This window comes from Elgaria multicarinata, chromosome 10, assembly GCF_023053635.1.
Source record: "Elgaria multicarinata webbii isolate HBS135686 ecotype San Diego chromosome 10, rElgMul1.1.pri, whole genome shotgun sequence".
NCBI lineage: Eukaryota > Metazoa > Chordata > Lepidosauria > Squamata > Anguidae > Elgaria > Elgaria multicarinata.
Window position 1 is genome coordinate 84,824,646 of NC_086180.1, and position 19,664 is coordinate 84,844,309.

At 43.5% G+C, this 19,664-nt stretch overlaps 1 protein-coding gene across 1 annotated transcript in view; it reads left to right on the forward strand.

The window, feature by feature from the left end:
* CCDC149 (coiled-coil domain containing 149) overlaps nt 1–19,664 on the forward strand; it is an 85,703-nt gene that overhangs the window by 45,425 nt on the left and 20,614 nt on the right. The window contains exons 5-9 of the mRNA XM_063135073.1: nt 8,515–8,631; nt 9,692–9,864; nt 13,919–13,991; nt 16,202–16,286; nt 18,158–18,302. Of these exons, the coding sequence (XP_062991143.1) occupies nt 8,515–8,631; nt 9,692–9,864; nt 13,919–13,991; nt 16,202–16,286; nt 18,158–18,302 (593 nt within the window). The remainder of the gene's footprint in view (nt 1–8,514; nt 8,632–9,691; nt 9,865–13,918; nt 13,992–16,201; nt 16,287–18,157; nt 18,303–19,664) is intronic.

The following is a 19,664-nucleotide window of genomic DNA, read 5'->3' on the forward strand; positions in this document are numbered from 1 at the left end:
TGCCACAGCTGCCACCTAGGAATCCAGGAGCAATACTGGATCCAAGAGTCATGGTCATAGACATTTCATTAGTCACAAATATAGATGTAGATAATGAAATAGCATCACTATGAAATGTTAACACCATTCATTGATGATTCATTTCCAGGTATTAACAGGAGCAGAGTGCAATGCCCCCTGGCCTAGAGGGTGAATGGCCACTAACAGGGCATTCTTTTTCTGACGATGGTGACTGGAGCAGCCACTGCCACATAGTGACCTATTTTGAGGAGCTCTAAGGGAGGGAGGCCAGTCTTCATTCCCAGGTACTGGCAGGAGTAAATTGAAAGGACATAGGTTGGGAACCTTCGGCTCCTGGTCTAATATGGCCCATGGGAGTTCCCCATCTGGTCCAGCAGCTGCTTCGCCTGACGCCACTGCCGTGGAAGGAAAAGCTCTTCTATCCAGTTAGCTGCTGATTGGGGATAAGATCTTTTGCCTGTGGGGAAGAGTGGGTGGGGCCAGGGGAGGAAGCTGCTGTGCTGAGTGATTCACTCTCACTTCCTTCTGGGCCTTGTCCTGCAGAGGCTTGTCCTGCTTACTTCTGAGTAGACATGCATACACTTGCATGCAGAGGCTTGGCCTGCTTACTTTTGAGTACTCATGCATACACTTGCATGCAGAAGCTTATCCTGCTTACTTCTGAGTACTCATGCATACATTTGCATGCAGAAGCTTGGCCTGCTTACTTCTGAGTACTCATGCATACACTTGCATGCAGAAGCTTGGCCTGCTTACTTCTGAGTACTCATGCATACACTGAGTAGACATGCCCACTTGCACCTTTGGCCCTACCTACCACTGGAATGTGGCCCCCGAGAGATTCTCTGATATTAAATTTTGGTCTCAGGCTTAAAATGTTTCATAACCCCTAGCATAGGTGGTGAATGGAAGCTAGAAGAGTCCACTCCTGTGGTGATGGTGCAGCAGCAGAGTGAGTGCTCTAGTGTGCTTCCAAATAAGATGGCTATATCTGCTTGCCAAATAAGACAAAATACATATCTAACAGAGAGGGGGGAAAGTCTAGATTTGCATAAAGTTTGCATGTGCTAATCCATATGTATCATTGCAAATATAGAAATAATGAAATAATCTTACTGTAGTGGGGAAGGCCGTGACCAGGTGTCGTGCTTAGTCTGCTGTTCAGGCGCTGATTGTTGGTGGGCAACTTCATAAAGTCTTAAGCTTTGGTCTGATGTACCCACACATTCCCTTGGACACTGTCTGGATCTTGTTCTCACTCGGAATTGCTCTGTCTTGGACTTTTCTACTGCTGACTTTCCTTTGTCAGATCATCATCTAGTTTCTTTCAATATTACTCACAATCCTCCTTCTTCACATCCCGCTTCTCGCTGTTGTAGTGACTTGCAATCTATGAATTATGAGGCTTTTTCTCAGTCTCTAGCCTCCTCTCTTCCTTCTGTCTTTTCAGCTGTCTCCTTGGACTCAGCTGTCTCCTCCTTTAATTCCTCCTTATCTTCAACTCTTGATAATCTTGCTCCATCCACAACTCGGATAGTTCGCCCTTCTCAACCCTAACCGTGGCTCACCTCTTTCCTCCACTACCTTCGCTCTTGTTCCCGGGCAGCTGAACGCCTTTGGCGTAAGACCAGGGACTGGGCAGACTTTGTCCATTACAAATTTGTACTCTCCTCTTTCTCTTCTGCCATTTCACTGGCCAAACAGCAGTACTACTCAACGTTGATCCAGTCAAATGCTAGGCATCCTCAGCGGCTCTTTGCATCCTTCAATTCTCTTCTGAAGCCTAATCCACCATCTCTCCCCGCCTCTCTGTCTGCTAATAACTTTGCCTCTTTTTTCAATGCTAAAATCCAAACTATTCGCTCTGATCTGGCCAGCTTTGCTCCTCTTCCAGTTCCTGTTCCTCATCTGTCAGTTCCTCCTTCAAATTTCTCTGCGTTTCCTTCGGTCTCAGCTGATGAACTGTCTACAGTACTGCGCTCTTCGAAGCCTTCCACTTGTTCTCGTGATCCGATTCCTTCTCGCGTCTTTATAAATCTTATTCCCGCTACCCTCCCTTCCTTGCTTCATATTATTATTTTTTCTCTGTCCTCTGGTTCATTTCCTTCTGCTTTTAAACATGCTACAGTCTCTCCCATTCTCAAGAAACCTACTCTTGATAGGCTATCTCTGTCTAACTACCGACCTGTCTCTTTGTTGCCTTTTGTTTCAAAGATCCTGGAGCGTGTGGTCTATTCTCGTTGTCTTGACTTTCTTTCTAGTAACTCTGCTCTGGATCCTTTTCAATCTGGATTCCGTCCTTTGCATTCCACTGAAACAGCCCTTACTAAGATCACCAATGATCTCCTTACTGCCAAGTCTAAAGGCCTTTATTCCGTTCTTATTCTCCTTGATCTAACTGCAGCCTTTGACACGGTTGATCATGATCTTCTCTTAGATTCCCTTCATGACCTTGGACTTTGTGGCTCTGTCTATAACTGGTTTGCCTCCTATCTAGCGGGTCGCTCTTTCAGCGTGTTGGCTAATGGCAGCTCGTCTTCCTCCTTTCCCCTCTCAGTAGGGGTTCCGCAAGGCTCGGTGCTTGGCCCGTTGTTGTTTTCTTTATACATGTTGCCCTTGGGTAAGCTTATTCAATCTCATGGCCTCCAATATCATCTGTATGCCGATGATACACAATTATATCTCTCATCTCCGGAACTTTCTCCTGACGTTCACGATCGTATCTCGGCATGTCTTTCAGATATCTCAGCTTGGCTGCTTCATCGTCGTTTGAAACTTAATATGGCAAAGACTGAACTGCTTGTTTTTCCTCCTAAACCTTCTCCTCATCTCTCATTCTCTCTTACTGTCAATGATGTTATGCTTACTCCAGTCAAGGAAGCTCGTAGTCTTGGCTTTATATTTGATTCCTCGCTCTCCTTTATTCCTCCTATTGAGGCAGTAGCTAAATCCTGTCGTTTTTTCCTGTATAATATTGCCAGGATTCGATCATTTTTGTCTGTCTCTTCTGCCAAGATGCTTGTTCATGCTCTGGTTATTTCTCGGTTGGACTACTGCAACCTTCTTCTCTCTGGCCTTCCTTCTTCTCACATCAGTCCGTTGGTTTCTGTCCACCACTTTGCCGCTAAGATCATCTTCTTGGCTCGCCGCTCTGACCATGTTACTCCACTTCTGAAATCTCTTCATTGTATTATTATTATTATTTATTTATTTATATAGCACCATCAATGTACATGGTGCTGTACAGATGGCTTCCAATTCACTTCAGAATCCAATATAAACTTCTCCTGTTGACCTTCAAAGCTTTTCACGGTCTAGCTCCTTCCTATCTCTCCTCTCTCATCTCACACTATTGCCCCGCTCGTGCTCTTCGCTCCTCTGATGTCATGTTTCTCGCCTGCCCAAGGGTCTCTACTTCCCTTGCTCGGCTTCGTCCATTTTCTTCTGCTGCCCCTTATGCCTGGAATGCTCTTCCAGAACATCTGAGATCCACAAGTTCAATCGCAGCTTTTAAAGCTCAACTAAAAACTTTTCTTTTTCCTAAAGCTTTTAAAACTTGATGCTGTTTGGACTTTATACTGTTAGTTTTACCCTACCCTGTGCCTGTTTACCCTACCCAGTGCCTGTTTGCATTCTCTCCTGTCCTTATCCCTTTATTATGATTTTAATAGAATGTAAGCCTATGCCGCAGGGTCTTGCTGTTTACTGTTTTACTCTGTACAGCACCATGTACATAGACGGTGCTATATAAATAATAATAATAATAATAATAATAATAATAATAATAATAATAATATTCTTGATCTTTAAACTGGACTTGAACAGTCCTTCAAACAGAAGACACTGTCAAGTAGAGGACTCTCCTCTGTAAAGTAGGATTCATTACCACCCTACTCCCAAGTGTATCCCTGTTGAAAAAAGATTAAGCCCTTATTACTGGATCACAAGCCTTACCACCCCAGAATTCGCTCTTGTGTGTTTTTGGATGACTAGACACAGTGGGTAAAATTGAGCTACTTATAAATCAATAGAAAAGCTTATCAAACCCATCTGGGGGGGAAAATGTGGGGAAAGGGCTGTAAAGGGGTAGGCGGAAGGAGGATTAAATAGCCAGTGTTAATGATAGTAGACCAAGGCGTGGGCTAAAAGACTGGGTGCTTCGTCCATCCCAACCTCTTCTTGTCTCCCCTCTGAGGCATCACCTCTGCCCTTTCCACAACAGCTAAGTGTCGTATTGGCATTGGCACTAGGTACAAAGGTGTCCTTCATACATTGCTGCAGCAGTATGGCACCTGCCTCCCAGTGGTCCCTTCCACTCTACTTTGCTAACATTTGAAAATTAGCAAAGTAGAGTGGGCAGAAGCAATCACATGGGTTCCCTTCCACCTTGTCACATGGCTGGGAGTGCAGGAAATTCTGCCCTGGTGTTGCCAAGGTAGAATGAGACGAAGCATTTGGAAGTGTCTCCCAGCCTGCTGTGGTAGTGACTGAAGGAGCCCTCATTAGCCCTCAGGCTAAGGTGGCTGCTGATAGGGAGACATTTTTCTCCCTCTCTCATAATTCCAGAACCTGGGTCATCTCATGAAGCTGATTGGTGGAAAATTCAGGACAGATAAAAGGAAGCACTTCTTCACAAAGCGCATAGTTCAGCAATGGAATTCACTTCAGCAGCGGGGTTGGACAAATTCACGGAGCATAAGGCTATCAATGGCTAGTCCCGAGGCTATATGCTCCCTTCAGTATCAGGCAGTATGCCTGTGCACACACGTTGTTGGGGAACATGGGCGGGAGGGTGCTGTTGTACTCACGTCCTGCTTGTGGGTTTCCCATGGGCAGCTGGTTGGCCATTGTGTGAACAGAATGCTGGACTAGATGAAGCCTTGGTCTGATGCAGCAGGGCTATTCAGGTGTTCTTATGAGGCGATATTTAAGCATGACAAAGACTGAACTTATAAAGAGATGGGTAAGGAGGAGCCACTTCCAAACTTGTAAGTGTGCTGAGGGGAACACCAGCACTACATCTCTAACAGCAGTTTATCAGATTAAAACTCAGGGGCTTGTTCCTCTTTCTCACCACCACCCTATTTCTCTGGGACACCTTCCCCAACCCTTTTCCATTCATATCTTCAGTAGTAGTATTTTAAAAAATAAAATTCTGTATTCACACTCACACACACTAATTGTGCTTTTTTGCTTTCTCCCCCCTTTTTTTTGCTGGCTGGGTATGTAAAAATAACCCAATTTGCCAAAATGAAAGCAACATGGGGGTCAGTGCCTCATTCAGGCCTGCAAGTCAGTCACCCTGTGGAGCTTGTCAAATGAAGAATAGCAGCTACAGCATCATGGGCTTAATGGGGCTGAAGCAGAGGATCGCGGGTCATTTGCATCAGCAATATTTTAATTGGCCCATAGGTACTCCAGTGATTGGCATGCTGAAATTGCTTTAGGTAGCCTTAATACGCAATGCTCAATTTCAGAAGAGTGATCTCCTAATTCATGAAATATAATGATGTGCATTAATTCTGTAGTGCAGCTGCAAAATGTTAAGTCATGGGAGTTTTCACTGCAGATTTCTCATGCCTCTGCGTCAGTTCTACAAATTGGACCACTGAGATGTAATTCTCTTTTTCTCCAAGCTATGCAAAGTAGGGAGAAAAATTAAATAGTTGCATCTGCTATGGCCTCATCATTCTGTAGGCTCCTTACGTGCTTTATTTTCAAGCCTCAGAACATTTTTTGACAGTAGGTTGGGGAAAGGTTGGCTCCTAATTGAGTTCATGCTACTGTGCACACTTGCTATCAAAGATCACATCAGCAGTGGCAAAATATTTGGGTTTTTCACATTGGGCACATCTCTCTTGGTAGAGGCATCGAGCAACTTTTTAAATTGCAGTGGTATCTAGGAGCTTTAATCATAAACACATTTTTATGTTTGAAGCATGGAACCATTTGCTACAAAAGGCAATTCCAGCTTTGAGGACTTCATGGCCTAAGGGTGCGTTCCTGTGTATGCTTCCTCGAGAGTAGACCCTACAGAACTCAGTGGAATAGTAAATAGGCATAGGATTGCACAGTAGATATTGGTAAGAAATACAGAAAATGTCCATATGGATGGAAAATTGCTACTAGTGACAGGGAAGCTCAAGGATCGGTGATATCCTGTGATGTTGTGTTTAAGCGTTAAGTTCATGATAAAATTGTCCTCCATATGAAAAGAAATGAAGGCTAAACTAGACAAAATAGTCGCAGATCCATATGCTTAATCCTGGAGCTTTCATAATTAGATATAATGCAGGTGGGTATAGGGGGGGGAGTGGGCACAGGTGAGGAATGCCAGGCACTCTGATGGAAGTCCCTCTCCCAAGTGCTTTTCATGTAGTCAGCCTTGCTTCTGGTATTGGAACCTGCCTGATGGGAAAGAGTCATGGGAGTTGGGGGGATGAAGGAGAGGCTATAAATAGGTAAAATGCAAATGCTGAGAAGATTTAGTCCATTCACTGATGTCCCCTTTTGCTATAAAAAGGGCTCATGGACACATACACACACACACACACACACCTTCATCTATTTCTATCCCATTCTTCTACTGATGTATTTAGGGTACTAATAGCATAGATAAAAAAAACGACTGATCGTAAGAGGCCTGTTGCCACCACATCTCGTTAGCATCTTGTGTCTCTTCAGTTATTTTGGCCTACAACTCCCATCATCCCTCACCACTGGCTCTGCTGGCTAACGCTGATGGGAGTAGTGGGCCAAAAAAATCTAGAGCCTTCCCCTGTCCTAAGTATATGTAACTTTGCTCACATCCGTTCCTTCTTAGATTTGCTTCTCTCTTTCCTTACTTCAAGCGAGAAGGATCTTGGAATTGTTGCACATCACAAGCTGACAGTGTGATGTGGCTGCAAAAAACCCCAAATGCTATTTTGGGCGGCATTAATAGAAGTACAGGTTCCAAATTGCGGGAGGTACTGGTTCCCCTCTATTTGGCACTGGTTAGGCCAAATAGTATTGAGTATTGTGTGCAGTTCTGGGACCACACTTCAAGAAGGATGCAGGCAAGTTGGAAGGGGGTTCAGAGGAGGGCAATGAGGATGATCAGGTGTCTGGAAAAAAAGCCCTATGAGGAGAGACTGAAAGAACTGGGCATGTGTGGGCAGGAGAAAAGAAGGCTGAGGGGAGACATGATAGCACTCTTCAAATACTTGAAAGGTTGTCACACAGTGGAGGGCCAGGATCTTTTCTCGATCATCCTAGAGTGCAGGACACGGAATAATGGGCTTAAGTTTCAGGAAGCCAGATTCTGGCTGGACAACAGGAAAAACTTCCTGACTGTTTGAGCAGTACAACAATTAAGCCAATTACCTAGGCAATCGAGAAGCAGCTGGACAGCCATCTGTCAGGGATGCTTTAGGGTGGATTCCTGAATTGAGCAGGGGGTTGGACTCAATGGCCTCATAGGCCCCTTCCAACTCTACTATTCTATGATTCTATGATATGATTCTTGTAATTGTGTAGTTGTGTAATCTGAATAGATCCATGCACGTTGACACCTGAGTATGTCACAGCTGAGCATCACGCACACTGTCACCATGAAAAAAATAGCTTGCTTGAGGCGGTATGAAAGCTTTGTTGTTCACTCTGTAATAAATATTTCACACATGGAAGACATGAATATTTCACACATGGAAGTCATCACTTAAAGTTGTAGAGTTTATGTGAACTCACCTTTATAGTCCAATTGACAAACCTGACCAGCCTGCAGTCAACTTTGCCTGGTAGAGGAACAGGCGCGCACACCTTTGCAGTGCACATAATGATAACGTGTGAAGTCTCTGATTTGTTCTTCCCCTTTAAGGGTGAGATCTGGGCACACAGGACTCCACATATTACCTTAAAGGAAAGGAAAGGAATCTCTCGTGCAAAGCACTTGAGTCATTACTGACTCCTAGAGGGATGCCTGCTTTCGCTGACGTTTTCTTGGCAGACTTTGTAGTGGGGTGGTTTGCCATTGCCTTCCCCAGTCATGGTTACCTCTCCCCCAGCTAGCTGGGTACTCACTTTACTGACCTCGGAAGGATGGAAGGCTGAGTCGACCTGGGCGAGCTGCCTGAGAACCAGCTTTGGCTGGGATTGAACTCAGGCCTTGGGGAGAGTTCCGGCTGCAGTAACTGCCGCTTACCACTCTGTGACACACGAGGCTCTACATATTACCTTAGGTGTGCGGTATAGAGCTGTACAATGCACACCTGCTCCTCTATCAATCTAAGAGGATAACGGGTCAGGTAAATGTGTCTTCTGGCAAGCATGTGTATCATGCAGGTGAAAAACCCAGGATTGAACCTGTGAATGGTTGCAGCTACCTGTTAAATGTATACTTGGTGACGAATTTGGGCATACCTGTGTGAAATGGCCTTTCTGCTGCTTTCTTTAGTCCTCCTGGAACTGGCTTTATTCAGGTGCTAACAGAACTGTCTCTGGTGTTGCTTTCAGCTCCTTCGGATGACAATAGCAAAACAAAGACTTGGCGACGAGGAAGTTGGGGCACGCCACTTTGCGCCCCATGAGCGTGAAGACCTTGTCCAGCAGTTGGAGAAAGCACGAGAACAAGTAATTAAACAGGGCACGTGGCTTGTGATGGTGCATCGTGATACTTTCCAGTGCAGATTAGTCTTTTTGGAGCACTTTGTAGGGCAGATCTCAGAAGGAAGAATGTAAGAAGACCTCTGCGCTGTCAGACCACTTGGTCCAAGTATCCTGTTTCCCGTAGTGCAGTTAGACAATTTTTGACTCTGGACTTCGTGGTCTTATGAAGGCCTCCCTCTTTAGATGGCAATGGGCATTGATCCACTTGCTTCAAAGTGTGATAATGTTGGCAGCCCTCCTGTTCATTTTGCTGAGAGAGTCCCTGGGTCAGTGGTCAATCCGTTGCCACCAGAAAGCCCATAAGCATGGCATGGATGCAGGATCCTGCCGCCGCCACCCCGCTGCCGCCACCATTGCTTTTCAGCAACTGGCATTCGGTGGCATATACTGCTTGTGAACAAAGAGGTTCCATATAGCTACCGTTACTAGTAGCCACTTATATCCTTATCTAAGCTTACTAGATTATCTGTCTAAGCTAGTAGCTATCATTGCATCTTGAGGCAGCAAGTGCCATAAATTAATGAATTGTGTTGTGAAAAGAAGTACTTCCTCTTGGGCTGGCATCTAATTTTAATAGGAAAAGGGGTGTGTAGGTGAGATGCACTGAGTTCTCCCTGCATCTGCAAATTACCAGCCTATTCCTCTCACCTCAGCCAGGCTCCATTACTAGAACTGATAGATGTTCCAGTAATGGCTGGTAGAAAGTGCTTTGCACAGGTGGTTATAGGAAATTGGTTGGAGAACGTGTTCTGAACTTCTCTCCTATGTACCCCTTTTTTCTCAAATTGGGTTCCCCCATCGCACTTTTGATGCAATTGCAAGAGATCTGTTTTTAAATGCCTGGCTTTGCCGCTCCTGTGTCTAGTTTGGTACTAAATTGCAATGCAATCTATGGGTCATGTTTGAGCAACTTTATTTAAAAAAAAAAAAAAAAAAACTTTGTCTGCAGAAGTAAATTTGTCCATAGGTTAATATAATCTTCAGTAGAATAGAGTATTGTTTTTGAGTTTGGCTTTCTTGTCAGATTGAGACTCTGCAACATGATCTTCAAGCAGTGTTGGATGAGCTCCAAGATGTAAAAGAGGAGCGCACTTTTTACCAAGATAAGACTGACAGATTAAACCAAGAGCTTAACCATGTCCTCGGGGGACACGTAAACCGCATTATTGATGTTGATGCGCTTTGTATGGAGAACAGGTGAGTTCGTTTAGAAATGATCTTCATGATTTTAATTTTTGTGAACCGCCCAGAGAGCTTCAGCTATTGGGCGGTATAAAAATGTAATAAATAAATAAATAAAATTACTTCTCATGAGAATGGGCTGCATATAATGGTCTCCACTAACATTACACAGTTCAACATTGGCCCCATTCAGAAGACACCTTAAACCATGGCTTTAATCATGGTGGTTAAGCCAGAAAGCCGGGCTGTGTTCAGAAGACACCTTAAACCATAGCTTTAAACATACTGAATAAAGCAAAAAGCCTTATTCACTGTGGTTAAAGCCATGGCTTAAGGTGTCTTCTGAACACAGCCTGGCTTTCTGGCTTAACCACCATGGTTAAAGCCATGGTTTAAGGTGTCTTCTGAACGGGCCCATTGTAGTTAAAAAAAACCCCAGTAAAATACTCTCAGGGACTTTGAGGCCACATCTTTGCTACAAATATAGACTAGCTTGGTGTCTATATTCAATGATAAAAAAACAAACAAACATCGTCAGTTTAAGACCAAAGTTAGGGCTATCTCATGTTGACTCAAGCTCCACAAAGCCAGGAAATTGGAAGCTAAAACTGATGCCTTAACAGACATGCCCCATGGTCATTGATGATGTGCCATGTCACAAATTGTGCTTGTTTACAACTTGTTTAGAAGAATGGCCATCAGACTGGAAAAAATCAACTTATATCCCCATACCAAAAAAGGGAAACACTAAAGAATGTTCCAACTATCGTACAGTGGCACTTATTTCACATGCCAGCAAGGTAATGCTCAAGATCCTGCAAGGTAGACGCCAGCAATTCATGGAGCGAGAATTGCCAGATGTACAAGCTGGGTTTAGAAAAGGCAGAGGAACTAAAGACCAAATTGCCAATATCCGCTGGATAATGGAGAAAGCCAGGGAGTTCCAGAAAAACATCTATTTCTGTTTTATTGACTATTCTAAAGCTTTTGACTGTGTGGATCATAACAAACTGTGGCAAGTTCTTGGTGGTATGGGGATACCAAGTCATCTTGTCTGCCTCCTGAGGAATCTGTATAACGAACAAGTAGCAACGGTAAGAACAGACCACGGAACAACGGACTGGTTTAAGATTGGGAAAGGAGTACGGCAGGGTTGTATACTCTCACCTTATCTATTCAACATGTATGCAGAACACATCATGTGACGTGCTGGGCTTGACGAATTCAAGGCTGGAGTTAAAATCGCAGGAAGAAACATTAACAATCTCAGATATGCGGATGACACCACTTTGATGGCTGAAAGCGAGGAGGAGCTGAGGAGCCTTATGACGAAGGTGAAAGAAGAAAGTGCAAAAGCCGGGTTGCAGTTAAACCTCAAAAAAACCAAGATTATGGCAACCAGCTTGATTGATAACTGGCAAATAGAGGGAGAAAACGTGGAGGCAGTGACAGACTTTGTATTTCTGGGCGCAAAGATTACTGCAGACGCTGACTGCAGCCAGGAAATCAGAAGACGTTTACTTCTTGGGAGGAGAGCAATGACAAATCTCGATAAAATAGTTAAGAGCAGAGACACCACACTGACCACAAAGGTCCGCATAGTTAAAGCAATGGTATTCCCCGTAGTAACCTATGGCTGCGAGAGCTGGACCATAAGGAAAGCTGAGCGAAGGAAGATAGATGCTTTTGAACTGTGGTGTTGGAGGAAAATTCTGAGAGTGCCGTGGACTGCAAGAAGATCAAACCAGTCCATACTCCAGGAAATAAAGCCAGACTGCTCACTTGAGGGAATGGTATTAAAGGCAAAACTGAAGTACTTTGGCCACATAATGAGAAGACAGGATACCCTGGAGAAGAGGCTGATGCTAGGGAAAGTGGAAGGCAAAAGGAAGAGGGGCCGACCAAGGGCAAGATGGATGGATGATATCCTGCAGGTGACAGACTTGACCTTGGGGGAGCTAGAGGTGGCAACGGCCGACAGAAAGCTCTGGCGTGGGCTGGTCCATGAAGTCACGAAGAGTCGGAAACGACTGAACGAATAAACAACAACAACAACTTGTCCTCCACGCACCCACACAGATGGAAAGGATGGAGTACCTCAGACCAGCAAAGATGCCCCCTATTGTTTTTGATCCTGTATTGCGTTATGAGGCATCTGAGCCTTAGAGGAGTCCTATTTGTTGCTCACATCAGTAGTTGGCAGGAGGGGTTCAACAGTGGAAATGGGGCATTCTCCTTTCATCCTTCACCATCCTTTTTCTGGCTCAACACAGGAGGTTTTTGTATGACGCCACACTAAGTTTGAATGACAGGAGAGTTCAAGTTCCATATTCTGGATTTGGATCGTAATTAACAGGAGAAATTTTTTTCATTCACTACCACATCGAGATTTCCACCAACAAGTGCTTAAGCCAACATGAGATAAACCAGCAAGTTTTTTGATCGTTGAATCTACCCGCTGTGCTTATGGTTTTTGAACCCCTGAATAGGGCTAGATTCTCACAACCATCTAAAAGAGTGCACATGGTGTGAACACATGTTCAGTGCTATGTGTGAATAGCCCTAGTGTGAAGCCTGATACCTACACTTCTTTTCCCCACCACAAAAATGAATAGCAGGGCAGGGATCAGGGCCCCATTAATGTCTTCAGAAAGGTAGCAGAACAGTCCCAATACCCACATTTCTGTTTTCCATTAAATAGAAAGGAAGAAATATGTTGCATTTCTTCTTCTTCTTCTTCTTCTTCTTCTTCTTCTTCTTCTTCTTATTATTATTATTATTATTATTATTATTTATTTATTTATATAGCACCATCAAGGTACATGGTGCTGTACAGAGTAAAACAGTAAATAAATACCACCAATACCTTCTGAAAAAGGTAGTGTGAAACCCTGATCCTTCTGCTTCCCCTACTTATTTTTATTTATTTATTATTGCATTTATATCCAGCCTTTTTTCCTCCAAGGAACCCAAGGCAGCGTACATAATCCTCCTCCTCCTCTCCATGTTATCCTCACAATGACAACCCTGTGAGGTAGGTTGGGCTGAGAGTCTGTGACTGGCCCAAAGTCACCCAGTGGGTTTCCATGGCCGAGTGGGGATTAGAACCCAGATCTCCTGACTCCCAGTCCGACACTTTAGCCACTACACCACACTGCTTATCTACCTTCCAAATACTTGTTCAATCGGTGCTCACCCACCTAATTTCCTGAGGGTCAAACTACATTTTGCTTTAAAAATATAAATCTGACTAGATTAAATTCATGAGGAGGGGGGGCACGCTGGTCTCTCTCCCCTTTGTTGACTTTCTGAAGAGGAGAGCCTTCTGTATCCCTGGGCTAGAATATTGGGCAAAGGAATTAGGCTTTTCTTTCCGAGTTTTCTCTGAAACTCTTGGAAACTTTTAGGTGTTTTACTGAGGATTTTATGTGTTTATGGCATTTATATCTCACCTTTCCTCACAATAACCTCTTGAGGCAGGGCAGGCTGAGGGATGGGAATTGGCCTAAGGTTGCCTAGTGTGCTTCGTGGCGGAATGGGATTATGAATCCAGTCTTCCTCAGTTCTAGTCCAACACTCGTCCAATCAGGACACCCCATTATTTCTCCAAGAAAATTCAGAATGTTAGTGAGATGTCTGCTTATCTATCTTCGAAATACACACCATTTCCAAGCAAACTTAATATTTGCAAGTGGGGAGGAGAGAACTTGGGGCAACGGACACACTGTGGCATGCTCAGGAGCATCCATGCCTTAAGGATCAAGCATGCAAGGGCTCTGCCAGACAGCTCTCCCTCCGGCCTCTTCCCCTTGCAAGAGTACGATTCCTTAAGTGGGTGGCAAACTCACGATGAGTTTTGTGGACTTAATTCCTTGTGGGCTTAGGGTGGGGTTGGGGGGCTGAATTCCTGAATTCGCCATTACAATTCGAGGCCACTCATTCCAAACATTGGGTGCACGCTCTCTGCGTGACACTCCGTTGTGAAAATTTATAACGCTTTTTGTAATGCTTTCATGGATAATAAATGGCATGAGAGTAATATATTGCAATCTGTTTTCTGATTTTCCAGATACCTTCATGAGCGATTAAAGCAAATTCAGGAAGAGGTCAACATTCTCAAATCGAATATTGTGAAGTATAAAGTAAATTTCGTTTTTGAATGTAATATCCTATGGGTTGGGTCCAGATTTGTGCTGGATCGACTGTGCTGACAGAAGCGCTTTCCCGCCCTTTCCTTCCCATGCCAGTCCCTCCAGCCCCCTGAAAATACTACACAGATAGTCAGAAGACAGTGCTAAATGGGATGAGCTACTAACAGTTTCAGGGGGCAGAGGAACCTTCTTTGAGTGGAGCCCTACCTCTCACGGAGGGTCCTTTTCTCTTGCAAAGGCAGAGTCTGGATACAAACTTGTATGTGTCATACTTAGACTTGCAATGTAGATTTGCGTTTGTTTCCCACCTTGCTACTCATACAAAGATTTGATTTGAAGGTAGATTAATTCTTTCACAAAAATAGTGAAGGACTGCTACTCCTCCTCCATGGTTGTAAAGTGTAATTGGGTTATTTTAGCACCTGTGTAATTGATCTGTTTTATTTTACATAATCATTTTGGCAGTTTTTGAACATCATATGTCCTGCTAGCTTTGGAAGAATTACTCAATTACTTATAACTTAATTATGCATGTTCTTGGTAGAAAAGATAGGTTTCAGCTAGCATTGCCCCTGTGCTAGTGCATTTGTTGCAGAAGACATTACTGTAAATGATTCCTATGTACCTCTTGAGTGAGCTCAATCATAGAATTATGGAACTGGAAGAGGCTTTTGTGGTTATGTAGTTCAGCCTCCTGTTCCAGGCAGGATCTGCACTGCAAGATGCAGCTGCAACATCCCCGACAGATACCCTTCTAGCCTCTTCTTAAATACCTGCCATGAAGGAGAACCCACCACCTCTTGAGGCATATAGAGCCAGTGTGGTGTAGTGGCTAAATGTTGGACTGGGAGTTGGGAGATCCAGGTTCTAGTCCCCACTTGGCCATGGAAACCCACTGGGTGACTTTGGGCCAGTCATAGACTCTCAGCCCAACCTACCTCTCAGGGTTGTTGTTGTGAGGATAAAATGGAGAGGAGGAAGAGGATTATGTATGCCACCTTGGGTTCCTTGGAGAAAAAAAAGGCGGGATATAAATGTAATAAATAAATAAATTATGTCCCCCCAACAATAAAGTGATTTATCTGCCACGTTTCATAGAAAGGAACCCTTCATATTGATTATGTATTCTAAAAATGACACCTTTATTGTCATATACTGTGACATTTTTATTTTAAAACACAGTCATAATTAGGGGTACCATGAGTGCCCGACTGGGTCTGGGAGTCAGGCGGACCCCGCTGCGTCCGGACACAGTCGGGCACTCTCGGCACAAGCGTGGATCTCCGCCAGAGCTCTTGCAAGGCCTTCCTGTGTCAATGCATTCGCGCCTTTACTCTTGCATCAGTGGGGTCTTTAAGGCAACCATTGGGGTGGGGGAGGCGGGAGTGTGCAACTTATGGAGGCTCCCAAAATCTCGCAGTTCCCCCTGTAGTGTCAATGGCAGCCACCATTGACACAGGAAGGGGTAGTGCACGATTTCAGCACATGGGCGGGTGGCGGTCAAGGGCTCGCCGGACTAAGCTGAGCCTCAGAAGAAGCTCGCATGGCCTGGCGAGAAGGAGTGGGCAGTGGCGGGGTGAGCACCTGCCAAGGTGAATGCTTGCCCATCCCAAGTCATAATGTTGGGAGATTTTGCACAAACTCCATTTAAATGAACAGGACCTTTATAAGTGTACTATTATTCACAGCTGTGGTTCAGTGTGTGTTAAAATAGGTGTCTATGGCCTTAGCTAGACCTAAGGTTTATCACGGGATCATCCTGGGGTGATCCCTGTTCATGTAAATGACACACAGGGGATCCTGGGAGCAGGCAGGGACGACCCCGGGATAAACCTTAGGCCTAGCTAAGGCCTGAGTTGACAGTTTGTAATGTTCTGCCAAATGGTGAGCAAACTTTACCGCTTCTCTGCTTTGATGGATTTCCGAATTCCCCCCCTGCTTGACCTTTTTTCTCCTTAAATCCTCTGGTGAAATTCTTTTCCATTTGGCAAACGTTTCCTGACAACAGACATACTGTGACACATTACTTCCTATTCACTCAAGTTGTTTATACAGATTTAGGCACTTAGACAAACTGGGGGACCGAACATCCCAATTTCTCAGTCTAATCAAAAGTTTTGTGAACATTTTCTTCCCCAAAACTTTTTTTTTTAAAAAAAATAATTCACTATTTCTTGATTGGTTTCTGTTTATTTGTTTAGAATGCTCTAGAAAGAAGGAAAAATTCCAAGACTCATAGTAAATCAAATAGCAGTGCACTAACTGGAGTCCTTTCTGCAAAGCAAGGTACTGCACAGATTTTTGTCGTAAGGTTTCCGTCCTGAAACTGACAATTGCAATACTTTTTCAATAAAACAGCAAAGATGTTGTTCCCAGAAGGACTATTAAAACAATCCCTTCATTAGGCCCACAAATCAGGGTGCAACTGGACATTACAAAAGACTGCAGAATTGCTGCTCTTTCATGTCTCTTTCTTCCCCTTCCCTAGTAATGGCCAGTGTAAGACAACATGTGATATGAAGTCCTCAAGCTGTTCATTTCCCCATGCCTGCATCATATCATGGAATGAGAACATGTTGTCTCATATTGACCTGGTTTGCATGTAGCGAGAATCTGGAGTACGTTTTTGAGTATTGGTTGCCACAGAATTGTGGGTTATTGTTGAATCGTTAGTTATCATTATCTGCGAACTCTGCGCTATTGTTTAACTCTGGGTTGTTAACAACCCAGGAAGGGAACACGTGATTTGTTCTTGCATTGAGAACTCTGGGTTGTTTGTGGTTATTGATAATTAAACCATAGTATAGGGTCTGCATGTAAAAAGAAACCACAATTCAATGACAATCCGTACTCAACCCGTTCTCAACCCATACAACGTCTATTTCAACATTACCAGGAAAAGACTGAGGCCGTGGCTAGACCTAAGGTTTATCCCAGGATCATCCTGGGTTCATCCTTGCCTGAGCGCTGGATGCCCTGTGTGGCACTTAGACGAACAGGTTTGACCCCAGGACAATCCTGGGATAAACCTTAGCTCTAGCTACGGCCTGAGTCAATGGAACTTGTAACATGTGAATAAAGTAACTATTGTAATACTGAAATATGACAGTACAATTGTTACATTAATGTGGAAAACCTGTAAAATGCCGTATACTGCAGCCAAGTGTATTTTGCTGCAATATATGTAATTTTACATGTTTTTCCATGCATTACTGTAACATTTGTATTCTTATTTTTCAATATTACAATACTTTATTCACATGTTATTGGTTTCATTGACTTGGTCTGTGTTTTTTCTCTTCTGTATTTTAGAGTCAGCACCAAGCTTGACGTAATTTTGGGGTTCTGAAATAATATATAATATAACCTTGCCCTAATAATGTCTTATGTTGACAAAGAAGTGGTTGGGAAACTAATTATTCATGCGTGTCCAAAATATTGCAATAATTCACTTGTGAGATAACATTTATGCTTACTCTGTTAGTTTTGTTTTTTAATGGAGTACGCCTAGATGTTATTTTAGCATGTTGTTTGTGTTGACTAAATCTTTATTTTGTGTGTTAAGTATTAATATTTATTTTTGTATTATTGCTGGTTTCATCCTTTTAAAAATATAAATACAAATAACTATAAATATAATTACAACCCCAAACTAGTTGGTTTATGCTCCTGTTTGCTTTGAAAATAAACTTGCATGCATACGTGTACGCCACTCCCCAGAATAACCTTATGAACACTTGTCTGGTTAAGAGGTCTTACTTACAATGCGGTCTGCCCTGATCACATGGGCCAAAAATGCAACTTACCCAAAGCAACATGGGAACATCCATGGAGACAGCAGCAACTGTGTAAATGAGACTCTGGAGTCTCTCCCTTCCAAGGCTGTAAAACTATTTACATTCCACAAAGCTGTTCTTCCCATAGTACAGGGGCCAAAGATGGCCTCACCAGCCCTTGCACAGAAACTACATGTTTAGGAAACAGTGATGAACCTAAAGAGTCACGATTTTTATGGGAGAGTCTCTGATTTTGGTGGATTCCTGGGATAGCAGTAATAATAAACGTGATTTGATTCCCCCCCCCGGCAGATATCTATTAATTGATCAGTTCCAAACATGAATCTAAGTTTGTTTTTATTTTGCTTCAAATGTTTCTAGTCCAAGAGCTCTTATCAGAAGATCATGGATGTAGCCTACCAGCCACACCACAGTCCATTTCTGATCTTAAATCTTTGGCCACTGCTTTACTAGAGACAATCCATGAGAAAAACATGGTCATTCAGCATCAAAGGCAAACCAACAAGTAGGTACTTTCATTAGCAGTTAGACAAAGCACTCGGCTTGGAAATCTGTTTTATGTTTCATTTTAAGTGGAAGCTTTAAATAGAGAAAAAAAAACCATGCAGTGTGTCCAGCCTATTTCTGGATCGTGTCACTTTTGCATGTGTTTTCATGTCCATCCCATCCCATTTCTGCATTAACCTGCATTTTTATTTCCCCCAAAAAAGTTTTTAAATAGTAGTTTAAATGCATTTAAAATAGTTTAAGTGCATTTAAAATAGTATATTAATACTATTTCCTCTTGAAATATGTATTTCTGAACAATCTCTCTCTCAAAATATATGTATTGTTAAACACATTTTATACATGTTTTGAGTCAAGAACTGCATCAGAACTAAGTTCCTATCGGGCCATTAATGTGGGAGGTGTCAGTTATGTCTGTTCATATTGGAATTTGCAGAGACCGAATTCCTAGGGTATGCCCAATAACAGCGACTAGCAAATGCATTTTGAAATAAACATTGCTGAATCCTCATTGGGTGTATTCACAGGACATGCTAGCCTGTTGTGGGTGACAAGCTATACACTGTGGATTGTTCCATGAACAACCAACAGTGCATAATTTATGCATTGCATAGATGATTGCTGCACTTGTATCCCCCTTCCTTCACCCTCCTTCCATCTCAGTCCTCTACGCAGTATCCCAGGGTCCTGCACGGCAGAACCCATTTTGTCTGTCTGTCCCAACCCCCTTCCCCCATTGATCACTAACCCTTTTTGGTCACTACCTTTTCTTTTCTTTAAAATTTTTTGTCAGTCTTTCAAAATAGTGCTATAGCACCATGAAGATTTTTTTAAAAAAACAACAACAGTGGGGCAAAGTAGCCCACAAAAGGAGGGATGAAACTGACCAAGACATTGACAGAATGGCAAAAGTAGTGAAAACATCAGATGGGGTAGCACAATGCAGAGGGAATTGAACAGGTACACAGTGTGCATGTCTAGATGAGGGCTTATCCCAGGGATCACCCTGGGATCATCCCTGTGCGTCCACATGATGCACAGGGGATCTCAGGGGCAAGGAGGGATGATCCTTCCCTTTCCCCGGGAAAACCGGGACGGCTTTAATCCTGACTTTTCCCGCAGTCTTGGGATCGTTCCAAGACCATGTGACGTGTGGGCATCTGTCCCTGTTTCATCCCAGCTCCTCGCAAGTAAACGCAAGGAACTGGGAGCTCAGTGCCCATCGGGAGGGGGAGGGGGAGCGGGATCTTTTTTAAAAACACACACAAAAAAACTACCTGTATCGCTGGAGCATTTGTGTGCTCATTTTCAAGAAAAAAAAATCAAAATGGCGGGCGTGACATCCCCTTCCTCCCAGGAT